Source organism: Anser cygnoides, chromosome 19, assembly GCF_040182565.1.
Source record: "Anser cygnoides isolate HZ-2024a breed goose chromosome 19, Taihu_goose_T2T_genome, whole genome shotgun sequence".
Lineage (NCBI taxonomy): Eukaryota > Metazoa > Chordata > Aves > Anseriformes > Anatidae > Anser > Anser cygnoides.
In genome coordinates this window covers 11,752,779-11,774,376 of record NC_089891.1, presented here as the reverse complement: position 1 = coordinate 11,774,376, position 21,598 = coordinate 11,752,779, and the positions used below count along the sequence as shown (strand labels likewise).

Sequence of the window (21,598 nt, the reverse complement as noted above, 5' to 3'; positions counted from 1 at the left end):
CGCTCACCAGTCCCCCCACTTCCCCACCAGCAGTGGCACTGGGGGCACCAGTACACAGACGCTTTCCCCCTTTGCCAGCCCCGGGACCCCCGAGCAGCCCCGCGGCCCCCCCGGGGGGGCTCACCGGGCTCTAACTTCAGCCGAGCAGCCGCGCTGAGCAGGCCCAAGGCCCAGAGGTGCGGTGGGACCGCACGGCCGCTGACAAAACCTTCCGCGCGGGCGGAGCAGCTGTCCCAGCCCCCCGGGGGTGCCCCCCGCTGGGGCACGGACCCAATCCGGCTCCCGAGCCGCCTGACGGCGAGCTGGCGCGCTGGGGAAGCCGCTCCCGGCCACACGGGGAGGAAACCGCCCCTCCCGGAGCGGCCAGAGGGACACGAAACGGCTCCAGCACGGCTTTTCGGAAAGGACAAGCCTGACGCCTCGGAACAGTTTAGATTTTTATTGTAACAAACGTGGAGAAATCTAGACAGGAACGGTTCATTTCAGCTCCTTGACGGCCAAACCTAGGAAGGAGAGAAAGAGGATTGAACGGGGTTGAAGGACCCGCTCGTTGCCCTGCCTGGCGGGGAGAGAGGCGTCTGCACTGGTCAGGGGACAGCGGGGGCTGCACAGCACCTGGGGGGCGGCTCTCCCTGCACGGGCTGCGGTGGTGGGAGGGGTGCTCGGAGCCCTGTGGCTCCCCCAGCACCAACTGCATCGACACCTGAAGTTAGAGCAGCACCAGCAGCACTTGCTCGGGCAGGCAGCAGCCCGCGGCACCAGTTCTGAGCACAAAACCAGCGCCTCCTCGCCACGCACGGAAGCGCCCGGGATTTGTCTGGCCCCGGGGAGCCCCCGTCAGAACCCCCCCCACCGGTGGGTACCTGGGGGCAGGGACTGCTTCAGCTTCTCGGCCTTCTCCTTGTCCGTGATGACCAGCGTGTACAGGTACCGGCTGCAGCGCACCTTGAACTTCACATTGTCCTTGTTCTTCTTGATCTTGACGGCTGCAGGGTTGGGGAATGGGTGAGTGGGACAGCGGCAACCCCCGCCCGCTCCCGAGACCTTTCTTTATTCCGTTTTACAAACCACGCCTGGAGAGAAGCGTTTTCTGTAGATCAAACCCTACGCACCCCGCTCCAACTTCTCCCCCGTTTCCCCCCCGGCAGGGAACACAACGGCAGCCCCACCTGCACGGAGCAAAACCCAACCCGAGGAACTTCGCCCGCACCGCGACAGCAGTCATGAGCAGCCCCAGGGCTCAGCCCACCACCGCAGCCGCCCCAGAGGCTTCCCAAGGCGAACGGCTTTATTGCTGAGCCCTTTCTGCTTCGTGGGGGAAGTTTACGACCGGCAGCGTCAGAAATTGATCGTGTCACAAATTTCCAGCGGAGCATGACAGCGCACGCCGGGCTTATTTACTCCTGTAACCTTTCGTGCCTGAGGAGCAGCACCGGGCTCCTGCAGCGCATCTTCTGGGCTCCGCGAGGCTGCAGCCGGCACTTTCCATCTCCTTTATGGCTGTCCAGGGCCAGTTCATCCCAGCAGCCTGCTCAGAGCTACGGGCTGCGCCTCTCCCTTCCCGCTGCAGGGCTCAGCCTTACAGGGAGCAGAGCTGCTGCAGGATCCGGAGCACGCCGAGGAGCGCTGGAACGCTTTGTCAGTGGCTGTCACCAGCCATAATAGCGCCTCGGCACGGAGCTGTCCCCTCCTCGCCCACACCGCCGAGCTAACAAAACATTTCCAGAATTAAAGCGCCACTTCCCCCTGACAGCTAAATCCAAACAGGGAAAACTCTTCACACTTTGTAAAATACCCAGACAAGGCGCTTCAAGTTTTTTCCAGTTATAATGGTCTTTGTGTTCGCAACAAAAGAAAACTCAAGTTTAAGCACGATTCGCTCGTCATTGTTGAAACTCCGCGGCGTCTGACACCTCGTAGCTTTTCAAACGCTACAGCGAGCCGCAGACAGGGTAATATTTGCAAATAGTTTCCCAGCAGCTGCAGTGGGGTTTGGCAGAAGCACCCACGCTGAGGAGCAGTGGAAGAAATGCAGCTGAGCGAGCAGCAAGCCCGGTGACACAGCTCACCTGCGGGGTTACATCACAGCCCCCTGCGGCCACCAGGACGGCTCTGCTCAGCGTAAACTGCTCCAATCGTCACTGACAACGCACCCGGCCAAACCCCGGCACCGGGAGCCCCTCGGCACTTCCACGCCCAGGAGCACCCCAGGCTCGGGGGGCACAACCCGCCCCGCTCCCCCCCCCAAGAGCCACTCACACTTGGCGTCCTTCCTCCTGGCTGTCAGCAGGAAGTCCTTGATCTCCTCAATCTTGCGAGGCTGAAATGCGAAGCACAAACTCAGCACGCGGACGACAGCTTGTGCCCTGACCACAGCACCCACCCCCCATCCCCAGCTCACTGGGGATCAGGGTCCATCCAAACCCCCCAGAGGAACTCCCCCAAAGCCCAGGACACCCACCTGGGGGGGCTGTGGCTGTGCCCCCCACCCCAGAGCAGCATCACCCCTCACTGCAGGCCTCCCCCCGCACCCAGGGACCCCCCCAACCTCCCCCACCCCCGGTTCCCCCCCCAGGACAGCGCAGCCCCAGCCCCAGGGAGAGAAGGCGCCCCCCGACCCCCACCCTGCGCCCCCTCTGCCCCCCCACGGACCGAGAGGAGCCCTCAGAGAAAGAGGACGAAGCCCCCCGACCCCCCTCGCCCCCTCACCATGGCTCCGGGCCGGGTCGGCTGGCTCCAACCTACGGCAGACACAAACCAAGATGGCGGCCGCGCATCCAAACCCCCCCCCCCCCCCCCCCCCCCCAACCGCCGCCTCCATCGCCCGCCCCCCCCGCCCGCCCCGCGCCCCCCGCCCGCCATCGGACCACCCGCACCCTCCCCTTCCACCCTGCAGCGCCCCGGCGCCCCCCGGCCCCGCGCAGCCGCGGATGGCGGCGGATCCCGCAGCCCCCCCCACCACCACTCACACCTGCGGCCTGTGGGCAGAAAGAAGCGAGCACTTCCGCATCCGGGCCTTCACCCCCCGGCTGGCCCCGCCCCTCGCAGCGCCGCTACGGAGCGGGCCGAGGGACAAAAAGCGTCGGGGACGCGCGGGGCCGTGAGCGCGACGGGCGCGGCCCGGCCCGGCCCGGTACCGGGGGTCGAGGTTTGGGGTCGGGGTTTGGGGGGGCTCCGTGACCCCCCCCCCCCCCCCGAGACCTCCGGTGCTGCGCCGTGGCCCCGCTGTCCGTGGGCTGGGTGCAGTGCAGCCGCTTGGCCACCAGAGAGAGCCGGAGCCACGCTGAAAAAAAAAAAACACCCCCGAAAAAACCCCAAACCGCCCCAAAATAACCCAAACCGCCCCAAATCCCTGCTGTGCTTTAGGGCCCGGCGGGCTCGGGTTGCTTTGCCCCCGGGGCTGCGGCCCCGCAGCTGCGGGCACCCCCAGGGCACAGCGAGCACGTGTGAGCTCACACGAGTGTGCACGAGCACCGGGGGGGGGGCACCCGTGGGTGCCCGGAGGGACGGGATAAGGGGGGGGGGGGCTCCAAAACACCCCCTTTAACCAGGAGGGAATCCTCCTGCAGCCCGAGGGGGGCTCAGTGGCTGCTTTATCCCCGTCCCTTGCACACCCCATCCGTTGCACACCCCTTTCCTTGCACGTCCCCGTCCGTTACATCTGTCCCTGCCCGTTGCACACCCCTGTCCATTGCACGTCCGTGCCCATTGCACGTCTCTGCCCATTGCACGTCCCTGTCCGTTGCACACCCCCATCCACTGCACACCCCTGTCTGTTGCACACCCTGTCCATTGCACGCACCCCATCCCTTGCACATCCCTGCCCGCTGCACATCCCTGCCCCTTGCACGTCCCCATCCCTTGCACACCCCGTCCCTTGCACATCCCCATCCGTTGCATCCATCCCTGCCCATTGCACACACCCCATCCCTTGCACATCCCTGCCCGTTGCACATCCTTGTCCCTTGCACAACCCCATCCATTGCACAACCCCATCCATTGCACATTCCCATCCCTTGCACACCCCATCCCTTTCACACCCCTCTCCATCGCACACCCCCACCCATTGCACATCCTCCTCCACTGCTCACCCCAAGCAGCACATACTTGCACACCCACACAACGTCCCATGCACACACATGTGCACACACGTGTCTGCAGCCCTGGGTGTCTGTGCTGAGCCTCCTGCCCTGCCCCAGCCCCCCCACCCCCCCCAGTCACCACCATCACCTCAATTAGGAAAACCCTTCCCGGCACCGGGGAGCGGCCGTGCCCCCCCGTAGCCCCCTGGTCCCTCCAGGATGGGGACGAGGTTTCTTGGGGGGCTCCCGTGGGTGCCCTCCGGGTGGGGCGCCCCCAGCCCAAACGAGTTTTTTAATTGTTTGATTTACTTATCTCATCTCCGACCGGCTGATCTACTCTGCTGCTCCTTAATTGCTTCAAAAGTTGGGCAGTTTTTCATGTTTTAAGGAGTGCTGAGTTGTGTAATTAAAACACTGGCAGCGTAAATCAACAGCGCGGAAGAAAGACAGCAGAGAATTAAGCCAGCTCCTCGGCATGGCAATAAAACCACAACGGCTCAGAAGGCGCCCGTACGACCGCGATGCTGAGCGCTGGCGCTGTGACCGGGGCAGGATCTGGTCCTGCCCCGGCCTCCAAAATCGCCAGGTTTTGGCCCAAAACGCAGCGTGGCCTCGCTGCCACAATCTCCCTCGTCCCATAGTCCCTGTGCCTGCCCAGCAAGGCGTTCCCGCTCCCGCCTGGGAACGGGTTCGCTTTTACTTTATTAATATTATTTAAAGGCAGAGTGGGCGTATGAATCAACAGAAATAATTCATGAGAGTCGTTAGCTCCTCAAAGATGGGATCTTTTCATGACCGCCTTAAATTAAAAAAATAAAAAAAAAATAAAAAAGAACCGCCACATTCTGAAACTGCAGCTTTTAAAACACATCAAATGCGCTTCCTCCCCGTCTCCCACCGGCCTCGGCTCCTCCACGTAATGAAATTCAATTAGCATCCTTAATTCACCCTCTGGCTACCAGTTTTATATTAAAAACTCGTTCTGGTTCTGCTGGGGAGGAGTGGTGCTGAGAGCACGGCGCGTTTAACCCAGCACTCGCGAGCTGCCGCAGCCCGGGGGCACCGCGTGGTGCGGGGTTCGGGGAGCAGCTCTCCCAGCAGCCTTCCTCCTCCCCCTCCTCCTCCTCCTCCTCCTCCTCCTCCTCCACCACCAGCTCCAGGACGCTCTGGCGATGCGGGCGTAGGAAGCCCAGGGTGCAGGATCAGGCCCCCAGCCCCCCTGCTGACACCCAGTGCCCCCGTCTCCCCCTCCCCAGACGCTGCCTGCCCACGGGTGCTGCGGGGGGAATCGTCCCCAGCACCGTGTCCCCGTGCCCTTGGGGACGGCGGGGACGTGGCGGCCACCCCGCCGCCGATCACGCGGCGTTTGATGCGCAGCAGGCGGCTGCAGCGCGGCGCTGGCAGCCGGCGAGCCGCGCGTGCCACCCGGCGATTAGATCCTATCGCCTTATCGGCGGCAGCAGCGAGGAGGGCTTGGGGCGAGGGAGGGGAAATAACAAGCAACAAGGAAAAAAAAAAATAAAAAAATGAACGGCAGAAGTGATTTGTCTCTCCCCCCTCCTTTTCAGAGGGCTGATTCGAAGTCAAGCAGCCGCCGAGGATCCTCCGCCGCGGGCTCCCTCCGGCAGTGCCGGAGCCGTCGCCGCTCCTTGGGCGCCCGCCAGCTCGCTGCGCGTGCCGGGGAGCTGCTTGTGGCAGGGTGCTCCGTCAAAGCCGTGTTTACTCACACAAGGGCGGCCGTATTTTTATTAGGCATAATTACGCTATCCTTAATGTAGCTGCAAACCATTTTTTCCCGGAGCTGCCGTGCGGGCAGGGAGGCTGCCGCTTGGCGAGCCCCGAGCCGTGGGGCTGTCCTGCCTGTGCACCGGTGCTCGCTGTGGTCCCGGGTGTCCCTGCAGCCACTCTCGGTGTCACTGCTGGTCCCCAGGGCCTGATCCTGCGCCCCCAGCTCCAAGCATCCTGCTGGCAGCAGAGCACCTCCTCCTCTTCCATCCCTGCTGCGTGCAGGCGGTGGGGTGCACGCTGCCAGGGGGAGCCTGCTGTGCATCCAAATCCGTATCCACATCTGCACCCACATCCACATCCACACCTGCATCCGCATCTTGCAGCTGCGGAGCCCCAGGGCACGGTGCCCCCGGCTGCAGTTGGTCCCAGGGGAGCGTGCCGGAGGTGTGCACGGCTGAAGTGTGCAAGCCTGAGCTGTGCTGTGCTGAGACGCGTGCGGCCGAGACGTGCACGGCCAAGACGTGCACGGCGAGCTGTGCAAGCTCGAGGTGTGCACAGCTGAGACGTGCAAGGCTGGGATGTGCCTGGCTGGGGTCTGCAAGCCCCAGCCACGGAGCTGGGGCTGGATCCAGCACCGAGCAGCCTGGCTGCTGTGCCCCCCCTGCCCCCCCGTGCCCCCCTGCAGCCGGGTGTGGAGGCGCTGCCCCAGCACAGCCATCTCCCACGCAGCCCTGGTTTTGTTCTTCCCAGTCCTGGGCTCTGCTTTGCTGTGCAAATGTGTTTCTCCTGCAAGGCAGCGCCGTGGCTGAGGTGGGAGCCTGGCAGAGCTAATAGGAGACATGAAAGGAGAGGTTGGAGGGAGATTCCCCCATTCAGGGAACAAACTGCGGCAGAAATTGATTTTTTCCCCCTGTTTACTCGAGTTTCCTCCCCCCGGTGCGGAGGAGAAAGGCCTTGCATCACGATTACCTGCTCGGAAGTGAGAGTGCAATTTGCTGAATGCGTTTATTATTATCAGGGACCGAAAACTATTCCCAATCACCCGGTATTTTCTTTCTTTTTTTTCCCCTTCATTCCCATTCTTTCTTCCTTTCTTGTTTCTTGAAGCGCAGGGCCCTGGCAGCACGCTGCTGAGAGCCGATCAATTCTGTCCTAATGGCAGCTCCCATGCCCCGTCATTCATCAGCCGGGTTCTTAAAGAGCATCTGAAGCTTCATGGACGACTTGGGGAAAAAAAAAGCCCATTTGGAGGCGAGATCATATTTTCTCTGTCTCTTCCCCTTTTGTTCTTTATTTGCCGAGGACAAAGGCAGGCTCAGGCTCTAGGTGGGGAAGAGGCAGCAGAGGCAGATGAAAATCCTAAGAAACAAAAGAGCCCGTTTTCATGCAAATGACCTGAAAGAGAGAGAAAATTTGGGGAGGAAAATTGTGCGGGGAGGACAAAAACTGCCCTGGCTTGTATTCTCCAGCGGAACCGCAAGTGTCACCGGAGCGGGAGCCTTTCCTCCGCACGATAAAAGGAGAACGAAGGCGGCTGAAAGTTTTCCCGCAGGCATCGGGAGCCGTTTGAAGCGCCGGAATATTTTTCTGAATTAGGGCCAGGCGGGGGGCCGGATCCTGCCTGTGGCAGGCGATGCTCGGCCCACGCTGCGCCCCAGGCCGGCTGGTGCAGGGCCTGGCCACCGGTGTCACGAGCTGCTCCGGTCCCAGCGGGGCTTGGGGGGGGGGAGCACAGAGCCTGGGGGTCCGCAGGGGTCCCTTGGAGGGAGGTGGGGGCGAGGTTTGGCCGTGGTGGTGACGCAGGGACCGGCCCTGGTGCGAGCACAGAGGGGCAGGCGGCATCCTGGGGGCGATGCTGGGATTAGGGGGGGGGTCTCCATCGTCCCCCTGCAGCGCCGCGCCCCGAGTTTTGGCCACGCCGGTGCAGGAGGCGGCGTTGCTGGTGCCTGGCGAGGGCTGACGTGCGCCCACAGCCCGCTGCGTGCGCCCGGAGGCCTGCTCGGGGAGGCTGGCCTCGCTCCGAGCTACGGGGAGGCAGGGCAAGGGGAGACTGGGACAAGGGGGGAAATTGGGCAAGGGGAGACAGCAGCAGGCAGGGAGTGCCCCCCCCTTTTCCATCTGACGCCCCTGAAGTTCAGCCGTTCGCCAAGCTGTGATGGCTCTGCTGTGCCATTTCCCGCAGCGGCTGCTTGGAGACGGGGCTGGCGGAGCCGGAGCAGCCTCGCTCGCTTGCCAGCACCCCCGCGAGTCCCAGGAGAAGCCGGTGGTGCCGGTGTGAGCGGGGCCAGGGCCGCGTGGAGCCCTGCTGCTGCCCGGCATCGCCCCTGCTGCAGGAGGTGGCATTGCCTGGTGGCCTTGTACCAGCGTGTGGTGACACACGTGGAGTCACAGCTCGGTGTCCTGGCTGTGCGCACGCCAGCCCCACTCACCCGGGGGTCCCACAACGCTATGGGGGTGCCCCCATCCCATCGGTACTGTCTGGGGTGGTGGCAGCCCCACAAGTCCCAGGCTGGGACCTCGGGGCGGGCTGGCAGCCGGGGGACACAGGCAGGTGGCACCGGTGGTGGCACCAGTGGTGGCACCGTCGGGGCAAGGGCAGAGCAGCTGCGGTGCCTGCCTGGCTCCCCGCCACCCCGCGCAGCTCAAGTCAAATTTGGTGTCATCCTGCAGAGGAAGATTATGGTAATTTTCCTCCCCCCCCCCCCCTTATGCATAATTTTCAGACTCGGCTGCAGCAGAGGCTGTGCGGAGAGATTGGGTGATGGGAATGTCATCTGCGATTCGATTATCTCCTCCTGCCTTCCCCCTTTTTTTTTTTTTTCTTGTGAAACCTTCATCAAAACATGTAGATCTAATTAGGACAATTACAGCGCGAGGACGGCTGAGAACCCGCCCAGCCCCACGCCGCGGCCCCGGCTCAGCCGAGCTTTGGCTGCACGGCAAGCAAAAACTGGGAGCTTCTTGTGGGGCTGCGGCGGGTGGCGGGGTCCTGGGGTCCTGCAGGGGATGGAGGCGGCCCCAGGTTTGTCCCCACGGCCACGGCAGCATCACTGGAGGGGGTCCTGCTGGGGGGACCAGCTGCTGGTGACAGCTCCGTGGCACCTCGCCGGCTGTGACGAGCCGCGGGGGTCCCAGCACCTTGGTGACGTGGTGCAGGGGGAGCTGTGCTCCAGGTCCCGGCACGGGGTGCACGTTGTCCCTGTGGGTGCTGCTGTGTGGCTCCTCAAGAAGGGGCCACCCGCGAGCCTCCCTCCGCGTCCCTCATTGTTATTCTGTCCCCGCTCGGTGGCAGCTGGCTGGGTGGGAGCGGAGTGACAGCGGTGACAGGTAACACCGCCGCGGGGACGGCGGCGAGGGGCCCCAACCAGCACCCGGGGGTGCACCCAACAGCCGGGGCTGCAGCAGGATCGGACCCCTCCGCGCTGGATTGTGCATCGCTGCTGATGCACACGAGCGTGCAGGGCCCTCGTGTCAGCCGCTCGCTGCACAATCCTGTCCCCGCAGCGTTGCACACACGTGTGCAGGACGTGGCTGAGCGCTCTGCTGCCCTGCCCAGCGTGGGGCGCCCCCGGTGACCCGTCCTCCCGCTGCCTGCCGTGACCGTGCAACAACCAGCACTGCCCGGGGACCTTGCACACACGTCCCCGAGCGTGGCGGGGACAAGGGCTGGCGGCCGGGCAGGGCTGCTGCACGGACAATTAAGGGAAGTGCAAATTGTCAGACCCCGTGATTAACACTGCCTCCAAATCCGCATGAATATTAAAAGCCGACATTGCCCAGGCTCCCTGCACAATGAATTCTGTATGAATCTTAAGATAAATCGTTTGGATAACTTAGCGGCAGCTGTACTCCCTCGCCACCAACTGCCTCCAAAAATCATTTCAAGTCAGGCGAGAGGAGCGAGAGCAGAGGCCAGACGAGCGCGGGTAATTACGATTCCAGGCTCGGCGGTGGCGGGATCAAGGCCAGGGAGCGCAGGGCGCCCGGGGCTCTCCGGAGGGGAACGCGGAGCCTCCTCGTGTTCGGTTTGTTCCCGGGAAGCGGTGACAAGTCCCCGCGCTTGCCGTGGGTGTCTCCTTGCTGCCGTGTTCGGCCGGCGGGGATGGTGGCTTCGCATCCGGATGGCTCCAGCCTGGAGGGGAGCAAGTTTCCTCCTCGGGCAGGACCCCGTGGGCGCACCTGGGGACGGAGGGGACGCAGCGTGGGGACCTGGGGCGGGTGTGCAGACCCAGCCCAGCCCCATTGCCACCAGTGCAAGGTGCGGTGCCCCAGCCCCAGCCCCTTCCCCTCTCCCAGACCGGCTCCTGCCCTGCCTGTGCTGAGCCAATTGCTCTTGCAGAGCTTGTCCTCCCTATTTCAGCCCTGAACCCTTGTCCCCATCCCAGCCTCACAACCACCCCCATTTATCGGCTGGGGCTGAGGGTGCCCACGCAGCCCCATAGCAGCTCGGGGACGGATGGGCTCCCTGCGGGAGGGACAGCATTTGTCACGGCCCCGTTATGGTTCCGTGCCGCTCCGCGCGTCCTCCAAACCGGCACCACGTCCCCATTAGCAGGAGCACAGCCTGCAGCGGAGCAGAGCAGAGCAGAGACCCGGTGTCCGTCCTCCCTGCCTGGACCCCGCCGTGCCCCCCGCAGCGTCCCCATGTCCCCGTGTCCCCGTGTCCCCATGTCCCCATGTCCCCATGTCCCCATCCCGCATTGGCATGCGGCCGCGCGCTCCCGGTCAGGATGCAGCGGAGGAGACGCGGCGTCATCCTCGGAGGAGGCCGGGGCCTTGATTGCCTCCGCGCAGGGCCATAAATCAGCCCGGCCGCCGGGAAGGGGGAGGTCTGGCGGCGGGGGAGGAATGGCAATGTCACGGCGGGCGCCTCTCGGCCGGGACGAGCAGCACCCGGCACCGTGCTGCTGCTGCTGCCGCGGGGGGGGGGGGGACACCGGCCCCTGCGCCCCTCGCCCAGGGCTCTCGGCGGAGGTGCGGGGCTCTGCAGGAGAGGTTTCCGTCCCTGCCGTGCCCCCACCTCCTTCCCTCCCTCAGGGGGTCCCCAGCCCTGCTCAGCACCGGGCTCCCCACCTCTGAGAGCTCGGGGAAGGAATCCCCCACCCAGCACTGGGGGAACTGAGAGGATCGCGAAGATTTCCAGTCCCAACTCCACCGCCCCTGGCAGGCTGCACTCGCGGCGTAATCCTGGTTACGAAATGGAAATCAGAGGTGACACAAACCACCCAGAGAGCCCAGTGAGCCCTGCCTGGGCACGAGGGGGCTGCTGTCCCTGCTGCCGGGCCGTGGCCCCGTGCACCCCTCCAGGCCCTCGTCCCAGGGCACGGCTCTGTCCCACGGCCGGCGGCACCGCAGTGCCCTGCGGTCAGGGGGTGACGGGGTTGGGACCTGCCCGGTTTGTGCACCCTGTCCCCGTTCCTCTCCGTGTCCCCAGGCTGGGGCAGCCCCAGGGCTTTCCGCCAGGCAAGGACCCGGCTCCAGGCTGCTGCGTGCCCACTGCTGCCTCCTCCTCCTCACTGTCACCCATCCACGGCCCCAGCGCCGTGCCCAGAGCTGCGAACCCGACCCCGAGCTACCAAAAGGCGCGCGGATAAATCAGACGACTGGGTGCAAACAGCTAAAGGATATCAAGCCAGCGAGGAGCAGATCCAATCAGGGGCCATTAACAGATTAAATCATCGCGCTGAATCAGATTAACGCACAAATAATATGAAGCTAATGTGGATCAGAAACACTGGCTCGTGCTCCCAATTTATTTGAAGCGGGAGGTGACGGCTGGGGGCTGCCACCACCCGGGGACGGAGCTGCGCGGGGCCACGCAGGCAGCGTGCGCAGAGGAGCTGCATGCCTGGGGACAGCCACACGGCTTGGGACGTCCCCACGAGCCACCGGCCTTCAGGGAGCGTGCCACATCCCCGGAGCAGCGTGCCGGCACAGCCCAGCCCCTCTGCCTGGGTCCTGGGCCGCGCACCAGCACCCTGCCTGCTCCTTGCCCCGGCAGCCAGCCCCAGCCCTTTGGAGGTTATGTCCCCGAGCCACAGCACCTGGGCCAGCCTTTCTTAATTGGGAGCTGTAATTAGCAGGAACGCTTGACCTGGGCAGAGCCAGCTCCCGGCAGCAGCATCGCCCTTCGCGGTCGCGTTTTCTCCTTGGCTGCGCCGTTCCTGCTCCCAGAGCAGGCAGCAGCCCTGCAGCCCCGTTCTGCCTGGCTCCCGCAGCTCCAGGGCCACACGAGGCGGTGAAGCCGTGGCAGTAAACGGCTGCAAACAAAGGGAAAATGTCTTTTCTCCCCCCGACTTATTGCCACACCTCCCCCCGAAGCCCCCAAGGCCTGGCAGTGGAGCAGCACCAGCTCTGAGCCCTCCTTGCCCGCGCGTTTCCCACCAGCTCCCGAGGGCCCAAGGGGGTTAACTCGCACCCTGGTGCCTCCCCGCGCTCTTTCTGCCAGCAAAGCTTTTCTTCCCTGAATTCCCGCTCGCCCAGGAAGGCAGGACAAAGCCTGAGCCGCTGCAACAACACCCGGGAACAAGTATTATTATGTGGTGTGACAATGTTTGATGAATTCATATGTGCCTAGGGGAAGGGACTAAGTAGGTGAATAAAGTGAGAATATTCTCTGTGACAATCAATACCCCTTCAATTGAACCGTCTCCACAGATGTGACATTTTGATTTTTCTCCTTTGGACATACTAACTGGATTTATGTCCTCTTAAAGTGGAAACAGCAGGGAGCGAAGTGCCGGCAGCGGGCTGGCGCGGCGTGGGCACGGCTGTAGGGCAGGGAGGGCAGGGAAGGGTGATGGGGGCTGGGGTTATGGGGCTGGGGTGATGGGGCTGGGGTTATAGGGTCAGGGTGATGGGGTTGGGGTTATGGGGCTGGGGTTATGGATGGGATCAAGGTGGTGGGGCTGGGGTTATGGGGTTGGGGTTATGGGGCTGGGATTATGGATGGAGTCAGGGTGATGGGGCTGGGGTTATGGGGCTGGGGTTATGGGGTCAGGGTGATGGGGCTGGGGTTACGGATGGGGTCAGGGTGATGGGGCTGGGATGATGGCGTGGATGGGCTGGGGAGATGGCTCCAGGGCAATGAGCTGGGATGATGGGGCTGGGGTGATGCACTTGGGCCATGGGGCTGGTGTGATGTCTGGGAGCAGAGCGTTGGGGTGGCGGAGCCGACGCCACCGGGCACGCAGGCAGGTCCGTACCAAGGCGAGGAGGCAGCTGGGCACACCTCAGAGGTGCCCCACGGCTGGGACCTCGGGGGAGAGGAGTCAGCAGCAGCAGCAGCAAAAAGGGGGGTACGCGGAGGAGGCGCCTCCTGCTCCCCGGTGCGCCGAGCCGCGGCACCCACCGGTGGCACCCGCGCGGCTCCGGGATTCCCGTCACATCCCGGGCCCCGGAGCTAATGACTCATCCCCGGCACGGCCATTTGTTTGTGCTGGTTTCAGACAGACTAATGTTTTTAATGGCACATAATCATTTTTCAGAAGTCATTTGATGCTACTAATCATCGCTGTGATATGCCACGACGGGATGCGTAATGACATGCTGAACAGGAAAAATGGCACTTGGATCCCCAGTTCTTCCCGGTGTAATCTATATTTTACCACATCTCTCTGCCTAATGATACTTATAGCTGTTAATAAACGAGTACTTAGGCACTTTCTTCTTCTTCTTTTTTTTTTTTTTTTCTTCAGTGGGTGATAAAATAATTTTGGGTTAAAACATAGGAATGGGAAAGGAAAGTAGTGGCTCAAGCACAGTGTGGGTTTCCCCGCAGCTGGAGGGAACACGGGCAGCGAGCGGTGCTGGGCTCACCAGGCGGGAAATTCATAGAAGATTACTTTCGCTGCTCATAACTTTTTAGTCTCTTTGTTAAATTAACAAGTGTTAAAAAAAAAAAAATTAAACATTTTTTAATGAAATTTTATCACTGCAGTAAGAGGATCCTCCTGGCCCAGTGCCCAAAGTCTTCAGGATGAATTAGCGCGCAGTTCCTCACGCTCTAACTCATTTTATCGCTTAATTAAAGGGATGCTGGCAATTCTGGTAAAATATACTTTTTCTTAAACAACTCTTCTCCTTCCCCAGGCTCCTAAGAGCCAGAAAAGGGAACGAACTCAGAGCACCGAGCATGCCTTTTGCACCAGGACCTTGCTTCTTTGGCTGCTCTCTGAAGCCTGCTCGGTGCCACCATGGGGGGAGAGGGTCCGATGGCTCTGAGCGGCAGAGGAAGAGGAGGCTGAGGATGGAGGCGTGCAGCCCCAGCACCCCTCCATGGATGCCGGGGTGCAGGGCTGTGGGGTGCAGCCTGCATGCAGCACCCAGCGCTTTCCAGTCCGCGTGCCAGCTGCAAGCTTGGCTCCATCGTCTCCGTAAGCACCGGGTCACACGTCTCTGCCCAGACTTGTGAGGAAGAAAAATTGCTTTTGCTTACATTTTTAATTTCTCTGTAATTACCCGCTGGGCTCCTCGGGAGAATGCTAACCAGCAGTGCAGCTCCCTGCTGGGCAGCTCGGCGGCTGCAGCCCTCCGGCACAGCACAGCACGGCACGGCACGATACGGCACGGCGCAGCGAGGCACGGCGAGGTACGGCGTGGTGAGATATGGCACGGTGAGGTATGGCATGGTGAGGCGAGGCATGGCATGGCACAGGACGCCAGCTCTGCCGGGCAGGTCCAACATATCACCTCCGAGCAGCAGCGAGTTCGGGAGTGCAGCCTTGCATCTTCTGATTGGAGCCAGTTCAGAAAGGTCTCGTTAGCGTCTCCATCATTACCCAATGCGCACGCAGGTGGTTTGCTCTCCTCTGGAATTTCGGAGTTAAATGACTCATCGTTATCTTATTAATGAAGCCAGGGCTTCATTAATAAGCACAGCCCTGTGGTTATTGCCTTCCCAAGGGCACTGGTTTGGAGGCAAGACACGGGGATGGGTGTCTGCTGGTGAGGAGCAGGAGGCTGAGAGAAAAATCTGTGAGACAATCTGTGAGTTCCCAGCGAACGGAGCACTTTTAGTTAATTTTGTTAACGTGCTTGTGTCTGAAGCTTAGCGGGACGTGGCTGATGCGGGGGCGTGTCATTGCTTTAGCACCCAACAGCAAAGCGGGGGGCGAAGAAAGCGGCTCCATGTCATCCGCCGCCGCCGCTGCCCCTTCCTTTTGTCCCTCACCTTATTATCGTCTGCTTTTCTGCACGGTCCTACTTAATGCGTGAGTCAGGGTTTGCAGAGCTGTTGTACACAATGACTTCTAATGTCCTGTGAAAGTAAATGGAGGACGAGACCTAGAGAAAGCTGCCAATTACTTTAAGAATATAGACACGGCAACGCCATTAACGTAATGGCGAGGAGCGATTCCGGAGCCCCTCGTGCCGTGCTGCTCGATACCACAATTAATGTTGCAGAGTTGACTTGAGCTCCAGCTTCCTCGAGACAGGCTCGCGCCATTAACCTTCCCCGAGTCAAGGTGTTCCAGCTCTCATATTCGGCTTAATTAGTCTCCAAGGCGATGTAACAATAGCCACTTCCCGAGGACGCCGTGCCGGCACCGCCGCTGCCTCGGGATGGAGCAGCTCGGGAGCGGGATGAGTGGCGGGGAGGAGAGCAGGGCAGGCAGGGAAGAGCACGTGTGTGTGTGTGTTTGCACGTGTGTGCGTGTGTTTGCACGTGTACTTGCACACCCGTGCACAATCTGCAATGCACAGAGCGAGGAGGGTTGAGGCTGCTGACCCCGGAGCAGGGCAGAGCCACGGCCGGCAGCACACCGACCTCTGCACGGGGCCCCCGCAGAACGAGTCACGTCGCCTCCCATCAGGAGCAGCGTGCAGGACCGAGTAGATAAAGGTGCTAATAAGACAGAGCACTAATTAATTGCAGCCCCGGCTCGCAGAAGAGCCCTCAGCCGAGCGCTGGCTGTCACGCTGAGCAGCAGCCGCGACGCTGGCAGCTCCGCGAGGCGCCGTGCCGGAGCCCAGATCATTAGGAGCTCGTGCGTGAGCTCGCAAACGAACCAGGGGGCTGAGGTTTGCAAAGCCAAATCCCTCTGCCCCCGAAGCAGCCGCAGCTGCGCGGCCACCCTGGCTCGGTGCCACCATGCACCCCAGCCCCTGCTGGGTGCTGGTGCAGGGCAGGGGTAAGCGCCCAGCCGGGACGTCCCCATCAGCAGGGGACCTGCAGCAGCGTGGTGGCACTTCCAGGGCTGCAAGTGTTACAACCTTAAGCTCCTTTTCTCCTTCTTTCCCTTTTTCCTCCAAACCAGCAAATCAATTTGATGGTGGCAGGAGCACGGCCCTTTACAGCTTGTGCGATTTGCGTGGAGTCACCCGCTCCCCTCTATCCATCATCCTTAATTAATTAGAATGTAATTGCTTATGGATTCCTCTTCCGTTATTCGCAGCCCCCAGCACCAGGATCACGCTTTCCTGTCCCTCGGTGCTCTCGCTCTGCAGCAGGTTGCTCAGGAGCGCTGAGCTGGCCCCGGGGCACGTTCGTCCCCGGCGCTGGGGAGGCTGCGGCTGGGCAGAGAAGGAAATAAACCCCGCTGCTCCGGCTGCTGCCGCTGCTGCTCGCTGCTGCCTGGAGCTGGGACTTTGCACCGGGTGTGATTTGGCCAACGGGATGGGGCCGGGGCCGGGGACAAGGACGGGGCGGCTTGGTGAGGACACAGAGCTCACATGCCTGGGTCTGGCTTGGCAGCCTGCAGCAGCCTCACCGATGGTGCAGGCGGAGGCAGGGAAACCAAATTAGAAATTAGCTGAGACCTCAAAACGTGGTGAGAACGGCGGGTGCAGGAGGTCAGTGCCTGGGGGGCCGGCACACAGCAGTGTGCGTGATGGGGAGGCAGCAGCGCAGCACCGTGGGGACACTTGGCTCCGCGTCCCTGCCTTGCCCCGCGCTTGCCATCCGTGGCCACCGAGGGGTCCACTTTGCCCTGGCCCCCTGCCCGCCCTGACACCGTTGCTCCCTGCTCTTTCTTCTTCCTGTGGACAGCAGAAGGAAAAGGACAGCGTTTGCTCGGGGTTCTCTCTGCGGGTTGCTGGGGTTTGAGCTGTGCCATCAATCACAGGGCAGGCTGCGAAGGGAAGGGAGGAATCCTGCCTCGCTCTGCTGCTGGGGGAGGGCAGGATGCGGCCCCAGCCTCCCCGGCAGCACCCCACGCGTGGGCACACTGCGGCTGAGAGCTCTCGTCTCAGGGGCTGAGCTGCAGCCAAGCACAAGGCACCACCGGCCCCGTTTCCCCGGGGGGCCCAGCCCTTGCTGTTGGCTTCCAGAAGGTTTGGGGGTTACAGAAATCTGGGGGCTCTGTTATGGGCCGTGTGCTGGTCCCAAAATGGGGCTGCGCCTGCTGCGCCCCCACCGTGTCGCCCACCCCACGCCACCTCGGTTTTTCTTTTCCCCCGCCTTGTCCCCTGTCCTGTCCCCATCACCGGCCCCAGCCCGTGGTGGCCGAGAGGAGCGCAGCACCATCCTGTGCAGCCCCGTGCGAAGGCTGGGGGCTGGGAAGAGCAAAGGGGTCGGGGTCCTGCTGCCCCCCCCCTCTGTCTCCCGCCGCCACGCAGGGGGATGCAATCACGCCTCTGCGGCTCGGCGCCCGGATCTCCGCAGGGAAAACACCGATTCTCGAGGCTTTGTTCAAAAATGTATTCCCCATTGCTAAAAATTTAGAGACAAAATCAATTCAGGCCTGTGGGTTTTTTTTCTTTTTTTTTTTTTTTCCCCTTTTATGAAACTGTTTGTAGCAGTGCTGTGATTGCCAGCAGAGGAGCGTCCGCGGTCACCTGGGGAGGGGGGTCTCCAGAGGGGGCTGCGCCGCAGCGGGGGGGGGGCTGGCGGGAGGGGGACCCCAAGGCACTGCAGGGATGGGGATGGGATGGGATGGGATGGGATGGGATGGGATGGGATGGGGACAGGGATGAGGACAGGGATGCCCCCGCTTCCTGCTGTGCTCCCCCAGGAGGCACGGGTGACCCAAACCGAACCCGGCGATGCCGAGGGCGGAGGGAGCAGGCGGTAACTCCGCTGAAGGGCCCTAATAAATCACAGTGATGTGATTACACGGGGCCGTGCCACATCTCAGCAGCCACCTAATTAAAAACTGGACTAAAACAAGGGAAGAAAATAACTTAATTTGGGTGCTATTTGCCTTGCTAATGTGGTGGCAGTTTTCTGCGCCGGGTGAGTGTTTATAAAATCTTAATTAGGTTTCCTGTTCGGAGCAGCGACCGATACAAGTCCCTGCCTTAATGGACCGGCACCTTGGGGATGCGGTGGCTCTGCCCGTGCCCTGCGGCTGGATGAGGTTAGAGGTGGGGAAAAGGGATGGGGAATTGGGATGGGGGAGAGGGATGGGAAGCAGCTGCAGAAGGATGGCTGCCGGCTTCCCGTTGGCTTTTATTTTCCCCTTCTTATTTTTTTTTTTTCTTCTCTGTTCTTTTTAATCAAAACTTCAAATTGGACTCAAAGCAGCTATTTATAAACCTGTCAGGGGAGGCTGGCATTTCTCTATCAGGTTGCTATTGAATGGTTGCTAACGGCTCTTCAACGGAGGCAAGGAGCGGGCGGCGGAGCTGGGGCTGCTGAATCCCCCCTGAGCCCCACGAACACAAGGGGCCGCGGCTGCGGGACCCCCAGGACCTGCGGGAACCCCATGTTTGCCCGTGATCTCATTGGGGCTGACACCCAGCCGTTACTGCTGGCCCACCCCAGCAGTATCGGGTTTGGGGCAGGAGGGCTGCGGGTTGCAGCTGAGCAGCGGGGACCTGGCTCTTCCTCCCCACCGAGGTTTACACCTGGGAAATGCACAAGAAGGAAGGGAACGGCTCAGCCTGGGCATGGGGCGAGCAGCGGCCGTGGCCAGGGCACCCCGGGGGGCAGCAGGGGGACCCCAACCCTCGCCCCTCGCCCCTCCCGGCCACCACCCCGCGCAGCAGAAATGGCTGAAGTGTCCTGTCCGGCCCTGCGTGGGGAAATGATTTAGACAGTTGTATTAAAATGCAAATTTCTGCCTGGCTTGCTAGTTTATCATCTGACTTGTTATACAATTTGCCAGTTATAGAAGAAAAATTACCATAATGGGCCCCCGGGGAACGGTTGTAAAAAGGATACCAAACATTACTTATCATCCCATTCCGCTACAATTATCTGGTGCTTTTCTTCTTCCCCCCAACCCCAAGGAAAATTAAACCATCAATAGGAGCCAGGGAGACGCGGGGAGCGAGCGTGGCAGCCAGGCAGACGGCTGCGTGGTGCTGTGCCCGCCCCGGAGCCTGCCCGCCACCTCTCGCTGTGTGCCCCAAATAAACCTTGTTAATTGTCCAGGAAAACGGAGGTTAAACGCTCCCAGACCTCCTCAAAGCGATATCGCGGAGAGAAGGGCGAGAGCAGAGGAGAGAGAGTGGGGAAAGGGACCGCATTTCTTCAGCGAGGAGAACAAGAAACCCTTTAATGTGGCTCTGTGTGAAGGGGATTAAAGATGCCTCGTTTATTCCAGGGAGACAATTTAGCTCTGCCCTCTGAACCCCGTTTTGCTGTAGGTGCGTTCGCATCGCTGGGGCACCTTTGGAGAGGGGAGAGCTGGAGATGGAGGCAGGGACCGGTGCTCCTGCCGAGGGGCTGGGGGCATCTCCTGGCACATCTCTGCTCGTCCCAGGTTCTCCAGGCATCCCCAGACATCTCCAGGCATCTCCAGACATCGTCTCCCGGCATTTCCCAGCATCTCCCAGCATCTCCTGGCACCTTGCAGCATCCCCTGGGGTGCCAGGGAGAGCCTTCCCTGCAGCCCAGCAATGGGATGGCCCCAAGGCGCCTCCGCTCCTCATTTTGGAGGCTGTTTAAATGCACGGTGCAGGGAGGTGGCTGCTTTTTGGACCACCGATGCCCCCCCTGCCATTAGCAGCTCTCAGAGGGGTCGGTGCCGACCCCAGCCACGTGCGTGTGGCACCACAAGGGCGATGCCTGCTGGTCCCGGCCAGCCGATCCGGAAACCCCCCAGGATTCATCCTCCAGCTCGGATGCTTTCCCGCCGGCTTGGAGACGAGCCACCAGTGCAAGATTCCAGGCAGTCGAACGCAAAATTTTCCATGCAGATCATTTCCTAATTAAACGGCTCCTGAACCAGCCGCGTGCGAGCTGGGAGCGCTGGCGAAGGCGCCGGCTCCCAGGGGTGCAAACTGGCGGGGGCTCGCATGGAGCAGCACGCGCGGGCGGCTCCCCCTGGACCCCAGCCCCTTGCAGCCCCCCTGTAAATCCTGAACCTGTCCCAGGCTCCGTGAGGGAAATCCTCCCTGCGCCTCCCCCAGCTCGTGCGAGCAGCAGCAGGAGGAAACAGCCACCCCTGAGCCCTCCAGGAGCTGCAAAATTCCCTTTCCTGCCCCCAGCCCAGCCCAGCAGAGCCAGGGATGAGCGGCTGAGCCTCCGCTTGCCCCTTGCTGCTGGTGGCATCCCCCAGCTGTGTGGGGCAGGATCTGGGTTCCCCCCCCCCGGGGTGCTCTTTCTGGGCAGGCAGCGGCGTGCAAATTACACCAGGATGCGCCCAGCCACGGCTTAGTCCCTGCCAACCCCCGTGGGAGGCTGATCAGCTCCGCTAACCCTGTGTCATGTATGGGGGGGCTGCGCTGATCCCCCTGTCCCTGCGGCACGGAAGGCTCGTGCCTCACCGGCTGCACCGAGCGGGCGAAGCAAAGCAGGGGCTGCAGGCGGGGGGAGCGGAGCGAGGGGGCTTTGCCAGGCTGTGTGGGGTGAAGGGGGACATGGGGGGGCACAGAGGAGGGGGTGCTGTGGTCTTCAGAGCCCTCCATGCCAACTCAGGGCTCCCTGGTGCGTTTTGAGGGCGAATTGGGGCTGGTGCCGGTGCGGCGAGGCGAGCAGCGAGCAGCCCTGCGTGCTGACACAGTGAGCAGGAGCTAAACATCCGGGGAGTAACGAGCCTCCGAGTCCAAATTTTATGGACTAATTACGGCTCTGTTTATTGCACTTTTAAGTAGAAGTTGGTTGCAGTCGCCGGGGAGGCTCTGGCTTACCAATAAATAACTGCTGTGTCTGCGTCCCACCAGCCTCCCCGCGCACCGAGGTCAGGCCAGGCAGCGGGGCCGGGTGGGAGAGGGTTTGGGACCCCTCGTGGGGGGGATGCTGGCTTCTGTCCCTGGTGCTCCCAAATAGGATGGAGCCAGGACCCTGTCCCGAGCCAGTGGGGGCCGCACTGTCCCCAGCCACACGTCCCCATCCCCTGCCCCACATGCGGCCAAGCCGGGGGGCTCAGAGCCACAGCCCCGTGCACCCCCCAGGGTCTTGCCCTTGCTCCCCAGTTCCTGCCCAAGGCTGACCAGGAACCATGGCATGACCCGGCCATGGGTGACACACATCCCTGGTGATGAGGCCACCGAAATATTGTATCCCCATGACCAGAGACAAGCAAGGGAGCAGGTGGGGACACCACGTCCCCGGGCCGGGCGGTTTGGCCCCAGGAGGAGGCGGCTGCAGCGCTGCCGCCCAGGCGCTACGGGGGACGGGGCTGCGCGGGAGGAGTATTTTTAGCTTTCTCATTAACCGAGTGCTTTCAAATTAGCCTTCTATTAACCTCAAAGTAAAATGAAAGCGTTAGAAAGAAAGCATTTTCGCCCCCCTTCCCTTGCAGGGCTTACGTCTCCTGCGGAACATCGAGGTTTCCGCAACGATCGCCCCGTTTGCCCCGCAGCCCTGACGCGGGGCCGTCGTGCAGCGCTCCGCTTCTGGGGAACAACGGGGCGCCGAGGGGCCACGCACGGCATGGCCCTGCTGGGGCCTGCAATTC

General features: G+C 62.0%; 1 protein-coding gene across 4 annotated transcripts in view; it reads right to left on the bottom strand.

Annotated features, from left to right (window-relative positions):
• Nucleotides 1-424: 424 nt before the first annotated feature.
• Nucleotides 425-21,598, bottom strand: part of RPL38 (ribosomal protein L38) — a 226,944-nt gene continuing 205,770 nt past the window's right edge. For 2 of the 4 annotated variants that reach the window (XM_066980136.1, XM_066980137.1), the window contains exons 2-5: nucleotides 2,710-2,741; nucleotides 2,260-2,320; nucleotides 864-986; nucleotides 425-503 (exon numbers count right to left, since the gene is read on the bottom strand). In XM_066980136.1, coding sequence (XP_066836237.1) covers nucleotides 478-503; nucleotides 864-986; nucleotides 2,260-2,320; nucleotides 2,710-2,712 — 213 coding nt within the window. In that variant the 5' untranslated portion in view covers nucleotides 2,713-2,741 and the 3' untranslated portion in view covers nucleotides 425-477. The other 2 variants (XM_066980135.1, XM_066980138.1) reach the window with 2 other exon arrangements.